We start from the raw sequence: 19,197 nt of genomic DNA on the forward strand, positions 1-19,197 counted from the left end.
TCATATTGGGAACTCATCCACAAAGCTATTTCTAAGCAATAGACTGAGTTGAATTAATTTAGAAAATAATTACGTCTCTAAGTAGTTTAGCCGCTACTACCAAAAGATTTCTTTCCTGGCTCATAGGCAGTATCAGAATATTTTAAAAATGGAATTTAGAAAGAGATTGGGAGTTTGAATCGAACCTATGTAACTTTCTAGCTATGTGACCTTTGGAAGTTATTTATTTCCTATTTCTTTAAATGTCATTATTGGAGTTACAGTCTCAGAAGTTGCCTAGTTAGTTAGCTACTGACTTGTTACCGAGGGAGGGAGAAGGTTAAGAGGATGCTTTTGCTTTGAAAATTTGACCCCCAAAGTGGTCTTTCTCATGCTGAGACAGCCTCGACCCCTCCATCTGACTGATGTGTGTTTTCCTTTCCTGAATTTCACTTGTGGCATATTCCCCTGAGCATCGGATACTTACTCTCAGGTTATCTGTCCCACTTCCATATGTGCCTGTCATCACGTTTGCATGTAAACAGGAGGAAACTTCTGCAGTCTGTTAACCCATGAAGCCCTTCTGTTACAATATGGAAGTACCTAAGCAGAAGGTTTACATGTTATTCTTATTAACAGTACCAGTAGAAACTGGTTTGAATTTAGCTTTTCCTTTGGGTAAATTTAGGTCTAAGATATAATATGAACAAAGAGGTTAAAAAGTTTCTGATTCACGGGTTGGGTGTGGGCAGTTACTGCAGATACTGGCACCCAAGGGACAGTAGAATTCATTGTTGCTTCGAGATGGGAACTGGTCAGTCCTTTGTAGTGGGTGTTTCCATTCCAACCCTACTTCAGAGACTAAAGCTTTGCTGTCTCCCTTCCGACCTCTCCTTATTTTGCTGCAGATCTTACTCTAGCACCTCCATAGAAGAGGCCATGAAAAGGGGCGAGGACCCTCCCACCCCACCACCGCGGCCACAGAAAACCCACTCCAGAGCCTCCTCCTTGGATCTGAATAAAGTCTTCCAGCCCAGTGTGCCAGGTGAAGTGCCCCTCTGCACCCCAGTCTTTCCTTTAACTGTGGGAGTCCGTGGATGTGTGTCTGCCACAGAGGCCTTTGTGAGTTCACGGGACGAGCAGACCTGGCCGTTTCCCATCCTGGGAAGGTCTTCGAGTTGCTATGGTATTCCTGGGAGGGAAAGCAGTTCTAGGCAGATAGATCTCCCATGTGTCTGGAGCCTTGCCCACACTTGCTATGGACCAGGAATTAAGAAATTCTGTACCAAGAGGATTAAAATACTTTAACCCCACATAGCCCACTGAGTGTGCATGGCTGGGGTCTTGTTCTCTGCTGCATTGTGGTAATTTATATATGGGATTACTGTCTGTTACTTCCCCAACGCTTACGCGGTTCTTTTGTGAAAGATCTTGGTGATCAACACCCGGCCAGAATCTTCTCCTGTGTCTTACCCGTGTGGTGAAGATCCTGTGTCCTGGAGGGTTTAATGCTAAGGGGGCTCTGCTTTCTAAATCTGACTGATGGTTAGCTGGTTGGTGGAGGGGATTAAGGCCAGGGCTCCTCTAGGTAGCCTGCTGGGGGCCTTCTGGGGCTGGGACTTCCTTGAGGCAGCCACTGTACAGCTGGGCGGGTGGTGAGGGAGGTTGGAGGGCCCTGTCTGCTTGCCTGGCTCCCTGGGAAGGGGGAGAGGTCCTCCTAGGGAACTTACAGAGCAGCAGATGAGAACCATGCCTTGGCTTTAGTGAAGGTGCTAGGATGCAGCGCCTTCCCAAGTGTTATTTTGGGAGCAGCGAGGGCCGTTCCGCTGACTAATGTAGGCAAGCTATAAATACAGTGATTTCCTGGAACTTTTTCTGTATCTGTGTGCATTTTAAATCAAGCCAGCCTCAGATGCTAGTGATTTGCAGATTATTATATTTTCTACTAAAGCAAGAAAAGACTCTCTTTGGCTCACGCATTAGCATGACCCCTGTGTCCCAGCAGAGCTCAGCATGTTTTAGTTGTTCTAATAAAGTAGTCTCCTCACAGTAAAGTTACAGATTGTTTTTTAATATACTAGAGTCTGGAACTCTCTATGAAATTTGATTCTCTGCCATGAGTTCATCAGATAAAAATTTGCCTTGCATTTTCCCCCATACTTTGATCCAAATTCTGGCATAATTTCATAGTAACTGGTATTTGAGGTGGGAGTAGCCATGGATGATGATGCTATAAAAATTTCACATGGCTGGTGGATTATGACCTAGAAGGTTTTCCTATGCATGCAAGAAGATTAAAACAATCTGGGCAGCTATCTTAATATGTTTTCCTTGGGAGGAGAGGCTGGAAGCATGCAAGCATCTCTCTGGCTGTGCAAGCCCACGAGTGCCGACCGTGCTGGGGAATGGATGTGCTGTGGCTTTTCCGACATTGCATCATAGAATGGAAGAGACGAGGCTGGATTTGGAGTCCAGCTCAGCTGCTTATTAACTGTTTAATTTTCAGCAAGTGGCTTAATCTTTCTGCATTTCAGATTTTTAATCTGTAAAATAGGGCCAACTGTCCGCAGAGTTGTAGGGTTTTGGTGAGATGATAAACATGATCCTAATAGCAGCATGTTTGATCCATACGCACTCATTTGCACAGAAGATCATTGAGGAAAGGGAGTCTGAGGATAAAGTCCCCTGACTCCCTTGATCTCCCGTGGGATAGTTCCTTGGTGGGCTCACAGAGGGACCGAGCCCCAGTTGCCTGCTGTGGTAGAAACACAGGATTGTGAAAAACAGGGGAAGTGAGGCTAGATTGCTGAGTCAGAGTGGCCTACGGTGGACTGACTGTGTGGAGAAGAAACAGGATGGAGAGATGATGCCAAGAAGCAGGAATGAAAGAGGGAAGTGAAGAAAGTGATGAGGTGGTTGTTACATAGGAGGGCTGATGTTTATATAAAGGGAGGAGAAGGATATAGAATAAAAGACTGTAGCTACCAAAGGGAGGAGAGCCCACAGACTCGGTGTCGGATTTGGGTGGGATTTAAGGGAAGAGCTTAGAAGAGGGTGGCATTAATGCCTTCACATTTATGCAGATAGGTAACATGATATGGGGAAGGATAACAAAGGGCTGATTTGAATATTTTATTTTTTTAAAGTAATCTCTACACCCAACATCGGGTTCGCACTCACAACCTGGAGATCAAGAGTCGCATGCTCTACCGACTGAGCCAGCCAGGTGCCCTGCAAAGGGCTGGTATAGAATGTAAATCTATAAAAATGAAGGAGGCCACTTGGCAGTCAGGGGCAATTGGCTTTACTTTGATACCTGTAAAACAGTCTCAATTTATATTCACAGGAGTCTAGATTCTCCCAGGGCTCTAGATAGGTAGGTGCTGGTATTAGACCTAAAGGTGTATGCTTTCATAGGCAGGCATTGGTATGACACGAATGCCGTGTGTAAAAGAGAGATCAGATCACCTTTGTAATAGCTGATCCAGGTTGCGGAGCCATCCTCTCAAGGCTTGAACAGCTGCTGTGTTTGAGAGAAAATAAAAACGTGTAAGAAAGTCTCTGTGGTGATGCAAGTGTACAAAACCTAGATGTAGTCAAACCTGGGACTTGTTCAGTGATGTTTAGATTTTATAGTTCTATGCTTATAGCCACAAAACATTTTATTACTGAAATTCCTGTAAGAAAAACCACACTGCGAAAGTAGTACTTTTTAGAACCTAACCTCCTGTTTCTCATCGAAACAGTTGTTTTCATGAAGCAAATATTTTTCATAACAGGGTTATCTTTTGTTCCACTACCCTCATTCCACTCTCAACGGTGACCTGCTCCAAAGCCATGCCTAAAGCTTGCAACCAGAGGACGCTGCTGGTGAACCCCCTTCAGGCCACGGAGAGCCCTCTTCCAGTCATTGGGCGTCAGTCAGCCTGGCAGGAGGGGCAGGGACTGTGTGGAGGAAACATAGCCATCCCTTTATTTTTATTTATTTATTTATTTATTTATTTATTTATTTATTTATTTATTTATTTTTTCAACGTTTATTTATTTTTGGGACAGAGAGAGACAGAGCATGAACGGGCGAGGGGCAGAGAGAGAGGGAGACACAGAATCGGAAACAGGCTCCAGGCTCTGAGCCATCAGCCCAGAGCCTGACGCGGGGCTCGAACTCACGGAGCGCGAGATCGTGACCTGGCTGAAGTCGGACGCTTAACCGACTGCGCCACCCAGGTGCCCCCATAGCCATCCCTTTAAAGCTGCAGACCAGAAACCTTCATCACTTCCACTCAACTTTTAACTGGGGAAAGCTAGTCCCGTGGAGATAGCTGGCTGCAGGCAGCTGGGCAGTGTAGCTCCTGGTAGGGTAGCCATTTCCCGTTGACATCCCTCTTACTATAAAAGAGGAGAGTGGATGTTGGTGGACAGCTCTTTCCACCACATCCCGTATGGTCAAATACATTGAGATCCACGTGTTCAAACCATTGTGATGGCTGAAAAAAACACATCCATGGGTAGATACTACCCATGGGTTGCTAACGTTTTATCTCTGCTTTAGACATCGTGATAATAAAAATCCATTCCGGGGCTAGGAAGTTACAGTACATCCATATTATGAATACTTACGAAGCAGTTAAAAAGAATAAGGTATGTGTACTAAGTGGAGACCTATCTAAGTGAAGAAGGCACAGTGCAGAATATGTATGTTCTTTTTAAATGTGTAGACAGTTTCCGGAAGGATACTTAGAAAAGTGGTAACAGTGGTTGCCTCTGGGGAAGACAATAGGATGACTGGGAACAGAAGTGAGAGAGAAACTCACTTTTCATTGAATACCCACTTGTATCTTGGTTTTTTTTTTTTTAATTTTTTTTTCAACGTTTATTTATTTTTTGGGGGACAGAGAGAGACAGAGCATGAACGGGGGAGGGGCAGAGAGAGAGGGAGACACAGAATCGGAAACAGGCTCCAGGCTCTGAGCCATCAGCCCAGAGCCCGACGCGGGGCCCGAACCCACGGACCACGAGATCGTGACCTGGCTGAAGTCGGACGCTTAACCGACTGCGCCACCCAGGCGCCCCGTATCTTGGTTTTTAAGTGAGAGAGAGAGAGAGAGAGAGCAAGCGAGAAGAAGTGGGGGAGGGGCAGAAAGAAGGAGAGACAGAATCCCAACCAGGCTTCACGATATCAGCACAGAGCCTGATGTGGGGCTTGAACTCAAGAACTGTGAGATCGTGGGGCGCCTGGGTGGCGCAGTCGGTTAAGCGTCCGACTTCAGCCAGGTCACGATCTCGCGGTCCGTGAGTTCGAGCCCCGCGTCAGAGTCTGGGCTGATGGCTCAGAGCCTGGAGCCTGTTTCCGATTCTGTGTCTCCCTCTCTCTCTGCCCTTCCCCCGTTCATGCTCTGTCTCTCTCTGTCCCAAAAATAAACAAACGTTGAAAAAAAAGATTTAAAAAAAAAAAAAAGAACTGTGAGATCATGACCTGAGCCAAGATCAAGAGTTGGATGCTTAACTGACTGAGCCACCTACGTGCCCCTCTGCACTTGTATCTTTTAAATTTTGCCTCATATATAGATATTATTATTTTTAATGTTTTATTTATTTTTGAGAGAGCGTTATGAGTTGGAGGAGGCACAGAGAGAGAGGGGGATAGAGGATCCAAAGCAGGCTCTGCACTGACAGCAACAAGCCCCGATGTAGGGCTTAAACTCATGAACTGAACCGTAAGATCATGATCTGAGCTGAAGTTGGACACTCAGCTAACTGAGCCACCTAGGCACCCCGATATTAAAAATTTTACTTTTCACTCCGTAGTCGCAATGACCAGATGGTACCTGAGAGCACCAGAAATGTCCTTCCTGGCTGAGTTTACCTGTCTCAAACTTGCCTACTATTCTCTATCCAGGGTATTTTTATGACCAATCTGTTGCCACTTCCTAGAATGCACCTGAAATAACAGAAGCATTTTAGGACATTCTTTAAGGTTCTGATAGGTTCTTCAGATTCCTTTTGAGTGCCTTTCCAATAGTGAGGAATAGTTTTAGAGGACTTCCTCTAGCCTCCATTGTGAGATCTACGGATGGGCAAAGTGTGATAACGGCTCTCTCTTACCTTGGAATGGGGGTGTATCTTTTAGTTGGCAATCTGAGAAGAGTCTGTCTGGGGTTTCCTACAAACAAATACATTTTTCTGCAACTTGAGAAATAGGTAAACACCTTGGGAAGAAGAGATACAATATGTCTTACCAACTTAACCGTTCAAGTTCTCCCAAGGATGAATTTGCTCACACAGACGGCTTTGACCTTATAGATTTCCTTATTGTATCATTCATGTGAGTGCTACTTGGTTCTCTTTTAAAATCTAGTAGGATTATGGGATTCCTGCCCCACCCCCAAACTTTTGGGTCTGCAGTACACATCCAGCTTAATGGTTCAGTTTGGCAGTCTGGACAATTTTTTTTAATCAAAGCTTTATTGAGACAAAATCCACACACTATAAAATTCGCCTTTTTAAAAAAGTTTTTTTTTAATATTTTTTATTTTGAGAGAGAGGCAGAGACAGCGCGCGAGCAGGGGAGGGGCAGAGAAAGAGGAAGACACAGAATCCAAAGCAGGCTACAGGCTCTGGGCTGTCAGCACAGAGCCCGACGCAGGGCTCAAATTCACGAACAGTGAGATCATGACCTGAGCCAAAGTCCAGTGCTTAACCGACTGAGCCACCCAGGCACCCCTAAGATTCTCCCTTTTTAAAGTATACAATTCAGTGGCTTGTAGTAGATTTACACTGTTGTGCAACCACCAGCATTATCCAGTTTTAGAACATTTTCCTCACTCTAAAAAGAAACCCCATGCTCACTAGCAGCCCCTTTTCATTCCCCTTTCCTCTTCCCCCAGCTTTTGGCATCCTCTAACATACTTTCCATTTGTATGAATTTGCCTGTTCTGGACATTCCATATTAGTGGCATCACATAATATATGGTCTTTTGTAACTGGCTTCTTTCATTGAATATAATGGTTGCGAGGTTCATCCATGTTGTAGCATGTAGGAGAACTTCATTCCTTTTATAGATGAATAATATTATATTCTATGAATATGGCACATTTTATTCATTTATCAGTTCATGGATATCCATGGGAGTGAACTTTCTGGGTTGTACGGTAACTGTAAGTTGGACATCTCCAGGAACTACCGAAGTAGTTGCACCAGTTTACCATCTCACTAGCAATCTGTGAGGACCGCAGTTTATTCTTGAAGCTCTTGTTATTGCCTGTCGTTTTTATTTTAGCCATCGTGAAGTTTTATCTTATCATGGTTTTGATTTCCATTTTTTTTTTTACTATTATTATTTTAAAGTAGTCTCTGTACCCAACATGGGGCTTGAACCCATGATCACAAGATCAAGAGTCAGATGCTCTACCGACTGAGCCAGCCAGGCACCCCTTTATTTGCATTTTTCTAATGACTAATGATGAACATCGTTTCATGTGCTTGTTGGCCATATTTGCGCCAATTTTAGGGAAATGTCTCTTCCAAATCTTTGCGCATTTTTATTTTTTATTTTTTTATTTTTTTTTCAACGTTTATTTATTTTTGCGACAGAGAGAGACAGAGCATGAACGGGGGAGGGGCAGAGAGAGAGGGAGACACAGAATCAGAAACAGGCTCCAGGCTCTGAGCCATCAGCCCAGAGCCTGACGCGGGGCTCGAACTCACGGACCGCGAGATCGTGACCTGGCTGAAGTCGGACGCTTAACCGACTGCGCCACCCAGGCGCCCCATCTTTGCGCATTTTTAAATTGGGCTGTTTGTCTTCTTATTGTTGAGTTTGTAAGGGTTCTTTATATATTCTGGATACAAGTCCCTTTTCAGATATATGATTTACAAATATTTTCTCAGTTTGTGGGTTGTCCTTTCAAACTTTTGATGGTATCCTTTGAAGTGCAGAAACTTTTAATTTTAATGAAGTCCAGTTTATTTTTTCTTTTGTCATTTGTGCTTTTGGTATCATATCTTAGAAATCATTGCTCAATTCAAGGTCACAAGAGTTTGATATTTTTCACTTTTACATTTAGGTCTCTGATCAATTTTGAGTTGATTTTTTGTATGTGGTGTGAGGCAGGGGTTCAAATTTTGTTTTTTGTTTTTTGTTTTTTGTTTTTTTGCATGTGGCTACCCAGTTGTTCCAGTACCATTTGTTGAGAAAACTATTAATTACCTGTTTAATTTTCCTGGCACCCTTGTTGAAAAATCAACTGATCATGACCATAAAGGTTTATTTCTGGATTCTCAATTCTATTCCATTAAGCTAGCACCATACTGTCTTGATTGTTGCAGAATTGTAGTAAGTTTTGCAATTGGGACGTGTGAATCTGCCCACTTTATTCTTTTTCAAGATTGTTTTGGTTATTCTGGGTTCCTTGCATTTCCATATGAAATTTATGATCAGGTTGTCAATTTATATTAAAGGCAGCTGGGCATCTGGTAGGGATTGCATTGACTCTGTAGATCAGTTTGGTTAGTATTGCTGTCTCAACAATATTTTCCCCCAACTTTATAATGAGAGTAATTGACAAAAATTGTACACATTTATGGTCTACAACATGATGTTTTCCATCTTAACAGTATTAAGTCTTATAGTTCATGAGCACAGGATATATTTCCATTTATGTAAGTCTTTAATTTCTTTCAACAGTATTTTGTAGTTTTCACATATAAGTTTCACACTTAAAAAATTTATTGTTAAATATTTTGTTTATTTTGATGTTAGTTTAAAGGGAATTGTTTTCTTAATTTCATTTTTTCAGTCTTCATTGCTGGTGTATAGAAATATAATTTTTTTAAGTTTATTTATTTTGAGAGAGAGAGAGCATGTGCAGGTGGTGAAGGGGCAGGGAGAGAACAGGAGAGAGTGAGAATCCCAAGCAGACTCCATACTGTCAGCGTGAAGCCCAGTGTGGAGCTCAATGTGGGGCTTGAACTTACAAACCGTGAGATCATGACCTGAGCCTAAGTCGGATGCTTAACTGACCGAGCCACTTACGTGCCCCAAAATATAATGGGTTTTTATATATTGATCTATCTTGTAACCTTGTTAACTGGTCTCTTAGTTGTCTGGACACATCCTTGACTTAGATGATGAGTTTGGCAGCATACTCATTATTGGACTTTTAACTGCTTAAGCAATCCTGCAGCTACCACAAATCATGGAGGAAATCCCTTTTAGTGTTTGGAAAACATTTAAAGAATCATTAACTGGCTGCTTGCATACAATTGTACTTTTTCTCTGACTGGCTCAGTCAGTGAAGCATCTGACTTTGGCTCAGGTCATTATCTCATGGTCCATGGGTTCGAGCCCCGCGTCAGGCTCTGTGCTGACAGTGCAGAGCCTGGAGCCTGCTTTGTATTCTGTTGCTTCCTCTCTCTCTGCCTCTCCCCCTCCTCCACTGGTGGGACTGACTCTCTCTCTCTCTCTCTCTCTCTTCTTTCAAAAATGAATAAAACATTAAAAAAAATTAGAAGTAACACTCAGAGTTTGTAGTGACAGGGGCACCTGGGTGGCTCATTTGGTTAAGCATCCAACTCTTGATTTTGGTTCAGGTCATGATCTCCTGGTTCGTGAGTTCGAGCTCTCATGGTTCATGAGTCCGAGCCCTCCATTGGGCTCTGTGCTGGTGGCATGGAGCCTGCTTGGGATTCTCTCCCTGTCTTTCTCTTGCCCCCCCGCAAAATAAGTAAACTTAAAAAGAAAGAATTTGTAGTGACAGCATTAAGGTTTTCTTTTGCACTTCTCAGTAGTTGATAGGTAAAAGGTGTTGGCTGCAGTATAGTGTCACTTGGTCCTTCTTTTTCCTGTTTCCTGTTCCTTCCGCTATGTATAGGTTTTTTTTTTCTTTTCCAATAGTTATGTGAAAGTTTCTCTACTAGCATAGTGCTGTGACTTGTGCCTGTAGAGGGTTTACAAAGGCTTGCCAAGGTGAGGGGGCAGCTAGTGCTGCAATTAGGCAGGATGCATTCTCTTTTCTATCGACCCTCTGGTTTTACAGCTTTCCCTGGCTGGCTGAGTGCTTGAACAAGGGACTGTGGGAAAGAACAGGACTAGAATACCTGGAGGATGCGGATAAAGGTATGACCTTTATTTTTAAAATGCTTATTGAGGCGCCTGTGTGGCTCAGTCAGTTAAGTGTCCGGCTTCGGCTCAGGTCATGATTTCGTGGTCTGTGGGTTCAAGCTCCGCATCGGGCTCTGGGCTGACAGTTCAGAGCCTGGAGCCTGCTTCAGATTTTGTGTCTTCCTCGCTCTCTGCCCCTCCCCTGCCTGCCGTCTGTCTCTCAAAAATAAATATACGTTAAAATGCTAATAAAACTCATTTGAGTAATAGACAAATTTTTTGTTCTGTGTACAGTGCAGACAGATCTGTTCCTTAACCTCATCTCCACCAAGCCCGCTATCCCTCTGACATTTTCTAGTCCACTCATAATATCAATTTAATGTTTTTTGTCATTAAAATAATTGGTATCACATTGTACATGTTTCCCCAACGCTTTTAGGCAAGTCATTATTTCTTGGAGATATATCCCTGTCAGTACTGGTAATTTTGTCATTCTTTTGTATATATTCTGTATACTGGTTACTCTGTTAAAAACTGTATTAAGGAAAACTTCAAATTTATGTAAAAGTAGAAAATCCCCATCCCCAGATCAAGTGCCAGATATTGTATACTTTCATATATACATTATATGTATCTCTAATGGATAAGGCCTTTTTAAAAAAAAATCACTAAATCTTTATCATGTAACAAAATTAACAATAACCCCTTAATATCTAATATCTAGCCAATGTTCAGATTTTCTGAATTGTCTCAAGTATGTGTTTTTGTAGTGACTTGTAAATTAGTATTCAAACAAGGGCTACAATGCACACTGTGTTTGTTTTGACTATTAAGTCTCTTTTAATCGATAGGAACTTCCTACAATCTGTTCCTCCCCCCCCCCCACCGCCAGTTGGTATTTATTCATCTGTAAGAAAATCATCTACCCTGTAGACATTCCACATTCTATATTTGGCTTGTTGTCCTTCTGTCTTTTGTATTTCTTACAAACTGGTAGGTAGATCCAGGCTTGATTAGAATCACATTCTAGTTTTGGCAAGAATCATTACTGGTGATGCTGTGTATTTTCTGCTGCATCACAGTAGGAGGCCTCTGATGTCTAATGCCTAGGTTTTTGTGATGTTTGGTTTATCAGTGGGTTCATGAAGTTTTAGCCTGGTTCATCCATTATCATCGAGATCCCCCACAGCCTTTCATATAATCGTTTTATCAGGTATTGAGCTTCATTGCCTTTATCCAGTGGTGCGTTGGTCAATGTTTAACTGGCTGTCTGCCAATTTTTATGGTATAAACACTCCTGCCACAGCCAATTTCATTCTTGCTGATGTGTCACTAAATGTGGGGTTGGAACAGGTGTACTGAGTTGGCTCTCAGAAGCTGCTATGAGCTGTTTCCAGCAAACTACTATTGAGATCCATTATTTCTTTGGTAGTTGCAAAATGGTGATATTCTATTTCTTTTACCTTTATTAATTTGGGCCATATTTACCCATGTACCTGTTGATAGACCTTTTGCTTATGACTGTTACGAAACTTTTGAACTGAAGAATACCATAAACCAACACAGTTCTCAGTGTATCACTAAATTCCTTATATGCATTTTGGTTTCAAGAGTTATATGAAAGCTGAAATAGATTGCAGTAAGGGTGACCAGCAAAAATGTCTTCTCATTTAACCAATGTTCACTGAACACTTACTGTGTACTAGGTACTCTGGAGAATTCTAAGAAGAATATGGAGATGGCCCTACATTCTGCCAATCACTATTAGAGTTGTATGTGAGAAGGGCATTGAGTCTGGGCAGTTTTTTTATTTTATTTTATTTTTAAAATTTATTCAGTTTTGAGAGAGACAGAGCACGAGTAGGGGAGGGGCAGAGAGAGGGAGACATAGAATCTGAAGCAGGCTCCAGGCTCAGAGCTGTCAGCGCAGAGCCCAACGCGGGGCTCGAACTCATGAAACTGCAAGATCATGACCTGAGCCGAAACAGAGAACCGGATGCTTTTAACTGACTGAGCCACCCAGGCGCCCCAAGGGTTAATTTTCTTATGCTCAACTCTCTTGTCACCTCCCTGCTCAAAACTTTTCATGTCTTTCCATGTAAACACCAAATTCCTTTGTCTTAACAGCTGGACCTAAAGCCATGACAATACATGAATTCAGTAAGGGTCAAGTACTTTGGCTGGGAATGCTTGGGGGGGAGGGTATTTTAGGAATAAGTGGAGAATGGAAGTCTAACATTTGCTGACTGACCAGAAAGAATAGAAACTAGGGGAGGAGTTCGCCACCTGTGTTTTTAGGAAGTCTTAAAACAGTTCATTGCAGTGGTAGGATTAATCCAGGTTGCAAAAGGTGGAGTGATTGAGAAACTTTGGTATGGAATAGTTGTCATCACAAACTCATTTTGAAATGTTTCAGACTTAAATGTCATATTTTTAAAAAATTCTTGGTGGAAAAGAGACTGTACCAAGGTAATAGAGTCTTTTCCTAGGTTGCCTGCCTTCCTTCCAACACAAACATACACACGCACAGCTAGTGTTTTGAACCAACCTAAGGAGTTTCATAGTAACATGATTAGGAGAAACGCATTTATGTAAATGTAGTACAAGAAATGAAACTTGAACTTTACCGCTTAGTTAATTCTCATGCGTTTTTGTTGCGTAACTCTGCCTGTGTTTTCATCTGGGACCTAGTTAACCTGTATCACATATCCCATGGTGTAAGAAGGAGTTACTGGAAAAAACTGGCAAGCAAATTCTGGAATCAGAAAGTGTCAATGCTCAAAGAGAACTTAAATGTTATCTTGGCCAACTCTCACATACTATAGGCAGTGATGCTGAGATCCAGAAATGTAATTGCTTTGTTCTTCATCAGAATTCTCTCTGTTCAGGTCTTTGTTGTAGCAGATTTGGTGTCAGAGAAAGCAGTCTATATTAATTTAATTTGGGTAGCACACCTTATTATTTTTCTATAGGTAATAATACACCTAAAGTTAAGAGATACATTGAAGAATAGATATGGTGCCCACTATATGCCAAGAAACTAATAGTATTTTCCTGTGTTTTCTTTTATGTGATTTACAGTGTTCGGCCAATTTCCTGAGGTTCTTTAGCTAGACAGGAAAGAAAAGTTTTGCCTTCATAAATACTTGGAGATCTTATATCTCATATATAGTATCAACAACTTTATTTTTTAAAATTTATTTGAGAGAGAGAGCATGTGTGTGGTGGTGGGGGTGGGGGTGAAGGGCAGAGAGGGAGAGAGAGAATCCCAAGCAGGCTCTGCACTCTCAGCACAGAATCCAACATGGGGCCCAATTTCCCATGATTTCTCAGATCATGACCTAAGCTGAAAGCAAGAGTCTGACCTTAACCAACAGAACCACCCAGGCATCCTAACAACTTTAAATATATATAAAAAAAGAAAGGAAGGGGCGCCTGGGTGGCTCAGTCGGTTAAGTGCCTGACTTCAGCTCAGGTCACGATCTCGTGGTCCGTGAGTTCGAGCCCTGTGTCGGGCTCTAGGCTGATGGCTCAGAGCCTGGAGCCTGCTTCCGATTCTGTGTCTCCCTCTCTCTCTGCCCCTCCCCCGTTCATGCTCTGTCTCTCTCTGTCTCAAAAATAAATAAAACGTTAAAAAATTTTTTTAAAAAGGAAAGGAATAGTGTACTGAATCCCTGGCCTCAACAGTGGTCAACTATGGCCCATTTTGTTTATGTTCTCTCTCCCATATGATTAATTATACTTTTTTTCCCCCACCCTTAGCTTTAAAAGAACTATTGAGATATAATTTTCAGACCATAAAGTTCATCTGTTTTACAGTGTACACCTCCATGATTTCCAGTAAATTTATCAAATTGTGATGTTACTATACTCCAGTTTTAGAATCTTTTCAGCACCCCAGTAATATTCGTCATGCATGTTTACAGTCAATACCCATGCCCAGCCCCAGATAACCAGTAATCTACCTCCAGTTTCCATAGACTTGCCTTTTCTGGACATTTCATATAAATAAAATCATAACACTATGGGGTCTTTTGTGTCTAGCTTTCTGTATTTTGTATGATGTTTTTGAGGTTCATCGAAGTTGTAGCATGTATCAGTATTTCATTTTTTTTATTGTGGAACAGTTTTCCGTTGTATGGATATACCACATTTTGTCTATCCATTCTTCAGTTTGATGGACATTTGAGTTTATACTTTTTACCTTTTATGAATAAGGCTGCCGTGAACACTTGCATGCAAGTCTTTGTGGGAACATATGTTTTCATTTCTCTTGGCATAGTACCTACAAGTGGAATTACTTGGTGTATGGTGAATTTAAGAAACTGCTAAACTATTTTTTAAAGTGGCCATACCATTTTACATTTCCACCAGCCGGTGTATGAGAGTTATTGTTTCTTCACATTTTTACCAATACCTTACTATTTTTTAAAATTATAGCTATCTCAGTAGATGGGAAGTGGTATTTCATTTTGTGGTTTTGATTTCTTGATTTCTTTTTCCCTGATGACTAATGATGTTGAGCATCTTTCCATGTGCTTACTAATGATTCCTATATCTTCTTTGGTGAAATGTCTGCTAAAATCATTTATCCATTTTTAAATTGGGTGTTTGTCTTCTTCTTGTTGAATTCTGTATTCTGGAGTTCTTTGTATATTCTGCATACAAGCCATTTATTAGATATGTGATTTGCAAATACATTTTCTCATTTTGTGACTTGTCTTTGCATTTTCTTAATGGTATATTTTGAAGCAAAAATGTTGTACATTTCAGTAAAGTACAGTTTATCAATTTTGTCCTGTTTAGATTATGCTTTTGGTGTCCTATATCTAAGGAATCTTTGCCTCACCCCAGGTCTTGAAGCATTTCTACTCATCCTTCCTAAAAATGTTACAGTGTTAGCGCTTCTATCTCTGATTCATTTTGATTTAATTTTTGTATGTAATATGAGGTAAGGGTAGAAGTTCATTTGTTCGTACGCAGATATCCAGCACTATTTGCTGAAAATCTCTCCCTATTGCCTTGGCTCCTTTGTTTAAAATCATTTGACTGTAAATATAAGGGTTTGTTTGTGGACTCTGCATTCTCTTTATTGATCTGTATGTCCTTATGACAGTACTCCACTGAATATTTTTTATTTTAGAGCATGTGCGTGCATGTGAAAGTGGGGGAGGGGCAAAAGGAGAGGGAGAGAGCATCTCAAGCAGGCTCCAAGCTCAGCCCAGAGCCCAGTGTGGGGATCGATCCCACTAACCGTGCGTTATGACCCGAGCTGAAATCCTGAGTCAGACACTCAACTGACTCACCCACCCAGGTGCCCCTGAATATTTTTTAAAGCAAGGGAGTCATATGTAGTCTTGTGTAGAGGTAATCACATGACTCAGGAGGCTAAATATTTGCTACAGTGACACATTTTTAGATCGTGTCTAACATTTATCTGAGTTTGTGGTATATTGCATATTCAGAAGCATCCTTTTAGTTCCTTGAAGTTACGGTACTTTTCTTTACAACTTTCTGACGTGCTTATTCCCTGGATATACAGTAACATTTGTCCAGCTGTTTATCCCCTATCCCAGTGACCTTTGTGCTCTTTACCATTACCTATCCTATGGGTTCAAAATGTGATACTGATTACTGCATCATAGTAGCCTTCATGATGTCCTTTTACTTCTCTGTCCTTAATTTTCTCATCTGCAAAGTGGAAGAATTGAATTTGACCTCATTACTTTTTAACCAACTCAGTCATTAATATTTTCCCTGTTGAACAGTTCCAAGTCATGTGTAAATTCCTGTCTTTGAATTGGTGAAAGATAATTGTGTTGAATAGAGAATTTAATAAGCTTGTGTGTTTAGGGGGAACTGGGGCCTTGTCAGTGGATCGAGGCAGCTATTTTGTTGGAAGAGTACTCCTGGCAAATATTTGGTCATACTCATAGGTGTGTGTGACCTACGAACCCATCACTGTGTGTAACTGGGTGATTAGGAGATAGGCATAGACTCACACATGCTTTTATGATTAGAAAGGAAAGGAAGTACATTGTCTATTACAAAGAAATAGCCATTTTAATGGATTCCAAGAAGAGGAATGGTCCTTCCTGATGAAATCCTTGAAGCTTTGCTTATGGCTAACTCTACTTGATTGATACTTAAAAGTGTTGGTCCCACTGGTAGACTCCTTTCAACATTTTCCATCCTTTAAGTGTTTTCTTTTCCTTTGGCATTTGAATGCTTTTATTTTCTTCATAAAATATTCCTAGTTTGGGGGGATGGGAGGCCTTTTCACAGCTGAAGTTATTCCAAGTTTCACTCCCCTGAAGAATTGACTTTCTGTCCCTTGCAGCTATCCAACGCCACATCTGCTTTATTTCCACTTAGTAATTTGGAACACGTTTTCATTAAGTCGTTGATTTGGGGCTTTGTAAAAATCTGAAGGAAATTAGTATATAGATAGTAACATATATGAATAATATTTTGTCTGGAAATTTCTTTTTCTTTTTTTCTTTTTAAGAGAGAGACACAGAGCGTGAGCAGGGGAGGGCAGAGAGAGAGGGAGACACAGAATCCGAAGCAGGCTCCAGGCTCTGAGCCATCAGCACAGAGTGCCAAGTGGGTCTTGAATTCACGAACCGCAAGATTTGACCTGAACCAAAGTCAGACACTTAACCACCTGAGCCACCCAGGTGCCCCTGTCTGGAAATTTCTTAGCATAATAAAAGGATGAATTTTAGAGGTTAGAGTTTGGGATGAAGACACTAGAAACCTGAGATTCAGCAGATCAGTGTTAGAAAATGCACATCTTTCAATAAATTAATGAACACCAGAAATTATTACTGTGTTTTTTGAGTTTAGGATTAAATAGCAGTTTCTTTTATGAACTTTTAAATCTTGTTTTCAGGATTTGGGTATCATTTTTTTTTTCTGATTACACATGCAAAAATTATTTTTTGGGGGGAGATGGAGAGAGCACGCACAAGCTGGAGAGGGGCAGAGGGAGAAGGAGAGAGAAAATCTTAAGCAGGCTCCATGCCCAGTGCAGAGCCTGGTGTGGGTCTCAATCCCACGACTGCGAGATCATGACCAGAGTCCAAATCAAGAGTTGGACGCTTAACCGACGGAGCCACCCAGGCACCCCCCAACTTATAAAAAATTTTTGATTTGACAGAGCCTTGCTGATACCTGGTGTTCGACCTGTTAACTGTGAGATTTTAGGAATAAACCTGCCGTTGCTTCACGAGGATGGTAGCTTTTAATGTATGCATCAAAAGTGTTCTCCTCCCCTCTTCTTTCCTTCTCTTCCCTTCCGGGCAAGCAGGTGTTACTCTTAACAGGTACGTTGTCATCTTTTGCATGTGTATGCTAGATTACTCAGCCAAAGTATTTTTTCAGTTTCACTTTGCATGAAGGTATACATTTTCTCTCTTTAAAATTGATTAGGGCATGCTGGATAAAATACTTGAATCCAATTTAAGGTCATGAATGGACTGAAACTATTATCAGAGGAGATTATTTTACTAAATTCAATTTCAGTTATTCATGCACCATGTGAGTACTTAATATGCACAAGGCAGTGTGTTTATGTGCTGTGGGAGATAAAAAGATGAACTGGATTTAAAATTGGTAGAATGAACCTAGATTAATATCACTTATTGTAAAAGGAAATGAACACGGTCATAAACACGAAGTAGAGATTTTTCAGCAGGAACCAAATAGGCAAAGATGCAGGAGCTCATGCCTTTTTTTTTTTTTTTTTTTGAAAGAGTGGCAGCTAAGGGGAAACTCGAGGCTTTGGGCGCACTCTTGACTCTGCCTGCTTCCTTCTAGAAGTTGTGTGTGCAAGTAGGCAAATCTTGCGATTTCTTATTGATACTCCAAATCTGGAGTGAAGTAAAGTGAGTGGGTGCTCTTAGTTTCACCTTCTCTTGACTGAGGGTCGGTGGACATGACTTCTGGAAAGAGAGGGAAAAAGCTGGAAAAGTGAATAATCTCAGCTGGTATCCTGATATGGTGGAAGGGAAGGCCCAGGGCTCCATGCTGAATTGAGGGGACACACTGAAGTCTGGGAAGTACCTCCAAGGCTATTGATGAACCTCAAGACTTGAGAGAATATACTCTGCTACAGAGTTTTTTTTATATTCTTTTGGCATTCACACTGCAAAATAACATATTTGTATAACCTCTTGTTGACTTTTCAGTTTTAGTCATCATCTACTGCCTTCCCTTTCTAGCATCTTTCTCCTCTTTCACCCTCCCAGTACAGTTATATTAGAATTTTGGTTAGATCAGTAGTATTTAGGGTAGTATTATGACTATGTAAGCCATATAGTAAATTACTGACTTTTCTTACTTGGACAGATTTTTGTTGGCTTTGGAGTGAATAATCAACTTGTTTCTTTTCAATGTACTTGGCCCTGAATCAACTGCAGACTCTCAATTTTCTAAAGTTCCTTTTATGAAATTCTGACACAGGTATTAGTTTCATCTGTTTGAAGAAATGTAGAGTGATTGTCTTCTGTGCCTCATACTTAGTTTTCATTATGGCATCCCCCATCTGTGTCATCCAAGGATTTTCTTCTTTCTCCCATGTTGGATCTCTTTTATCCTGTTCTCATCTTTTGCTCTTTCTTGGTTTACTCTCTTGCTTTGGTAGAACACATCCTTGAGTAGTTTCTTGGAAAGGGTGCATGGAGCTCAATATGAGACCCTGAATGTCTAAAAATACCTTTACTTGAACCATCATGCAGGCTGCTCTTTTGGGGAAAGCCATCCGTTGGAAATCAGTTTTCTTCAGAATTTTCATGGCATTGTTCCAATGAATTCTAGCTTCCAGTGGTATCTTAAAAGTCTAAAACCTTTTGGACTCTTGATCCTTTGGATGCAGCCTCCCCTCCTCTTCCACCCCCTGCAGGAAACTTGTAGAATCTTTTATTTTGAAATTTCATATCGATGTGCCTTGCCCTGGGTCTGTTTTCTTCCGTTGTCCTGGGCACTCTGGGCTCTTTTAATTTAGAAACTCGTATTCTTCATTTCTGGGAAGTTTTCATGGACTAGGTGATTTTTTTTCCTGCTATTTACTCTCTCTCTCTCTTTTAATTTTATTTTTTAAATTTACATCCAA

At 41.2% G+C, this 19,197-nt stretch overlaps 1 protein-coding gene and 1 non-coding gene across 8 annotated transcripts in view; one reads left to right on the plus strand and one right to left on the minus strand.

Annotated features, from left to right (window-relative positions):
• REPS2 (RALBP1 associated Eps domain containing 2) overlaps positions 1–19,197 on the plus strand; it is a 234,510-nt gene that overhangs the window by 137,596 nt on the left and 77,717 nt on the right. For 5 of the 7 annotated variants that reach the window (XM_040468327.1, XM_040468330.1, XM_040468329.1 and 2 more), the window contains exon 13: positions 888–1,024. The exons of the other annotated variants lie outside the window; for them this stretch is intronic. In XM_040468327.1, the coding sequence (XP_040324261.1) occupies positions 888–1,024 (137 nt within the window). The remainder of the gene's footprint in view (positions 1–887; positions 1,025–19,197) is intronic. 7 annotated transcript variants of the gene reach the window in all.
• TRNAK-CUU (transfer RNA lysine (anticodon CUU)) lies at positions 7,337–7,409 on the minus strand. Its single transcript has one exon. It is a non-coding gene; the product is annotated as a tRNA-Lys (tRNA).

Source organism: Herpailurus yagouaroundi, unplaced genomic scaffold, assembly GCF_014898765.1.
Source record: "Herpailurus yagouaroundi ecotype Mexico unplaced genomic scaffold, PumYag 67690, whole genome shotgun sequence".
NCBI classification, from domain to species: domain Eukaryota; kingdom Metazoa; phylum Chordata; class Mammalia; order Carnivora; family Felidae; genus Herpailurus; species Herpailurus yagouaroundi.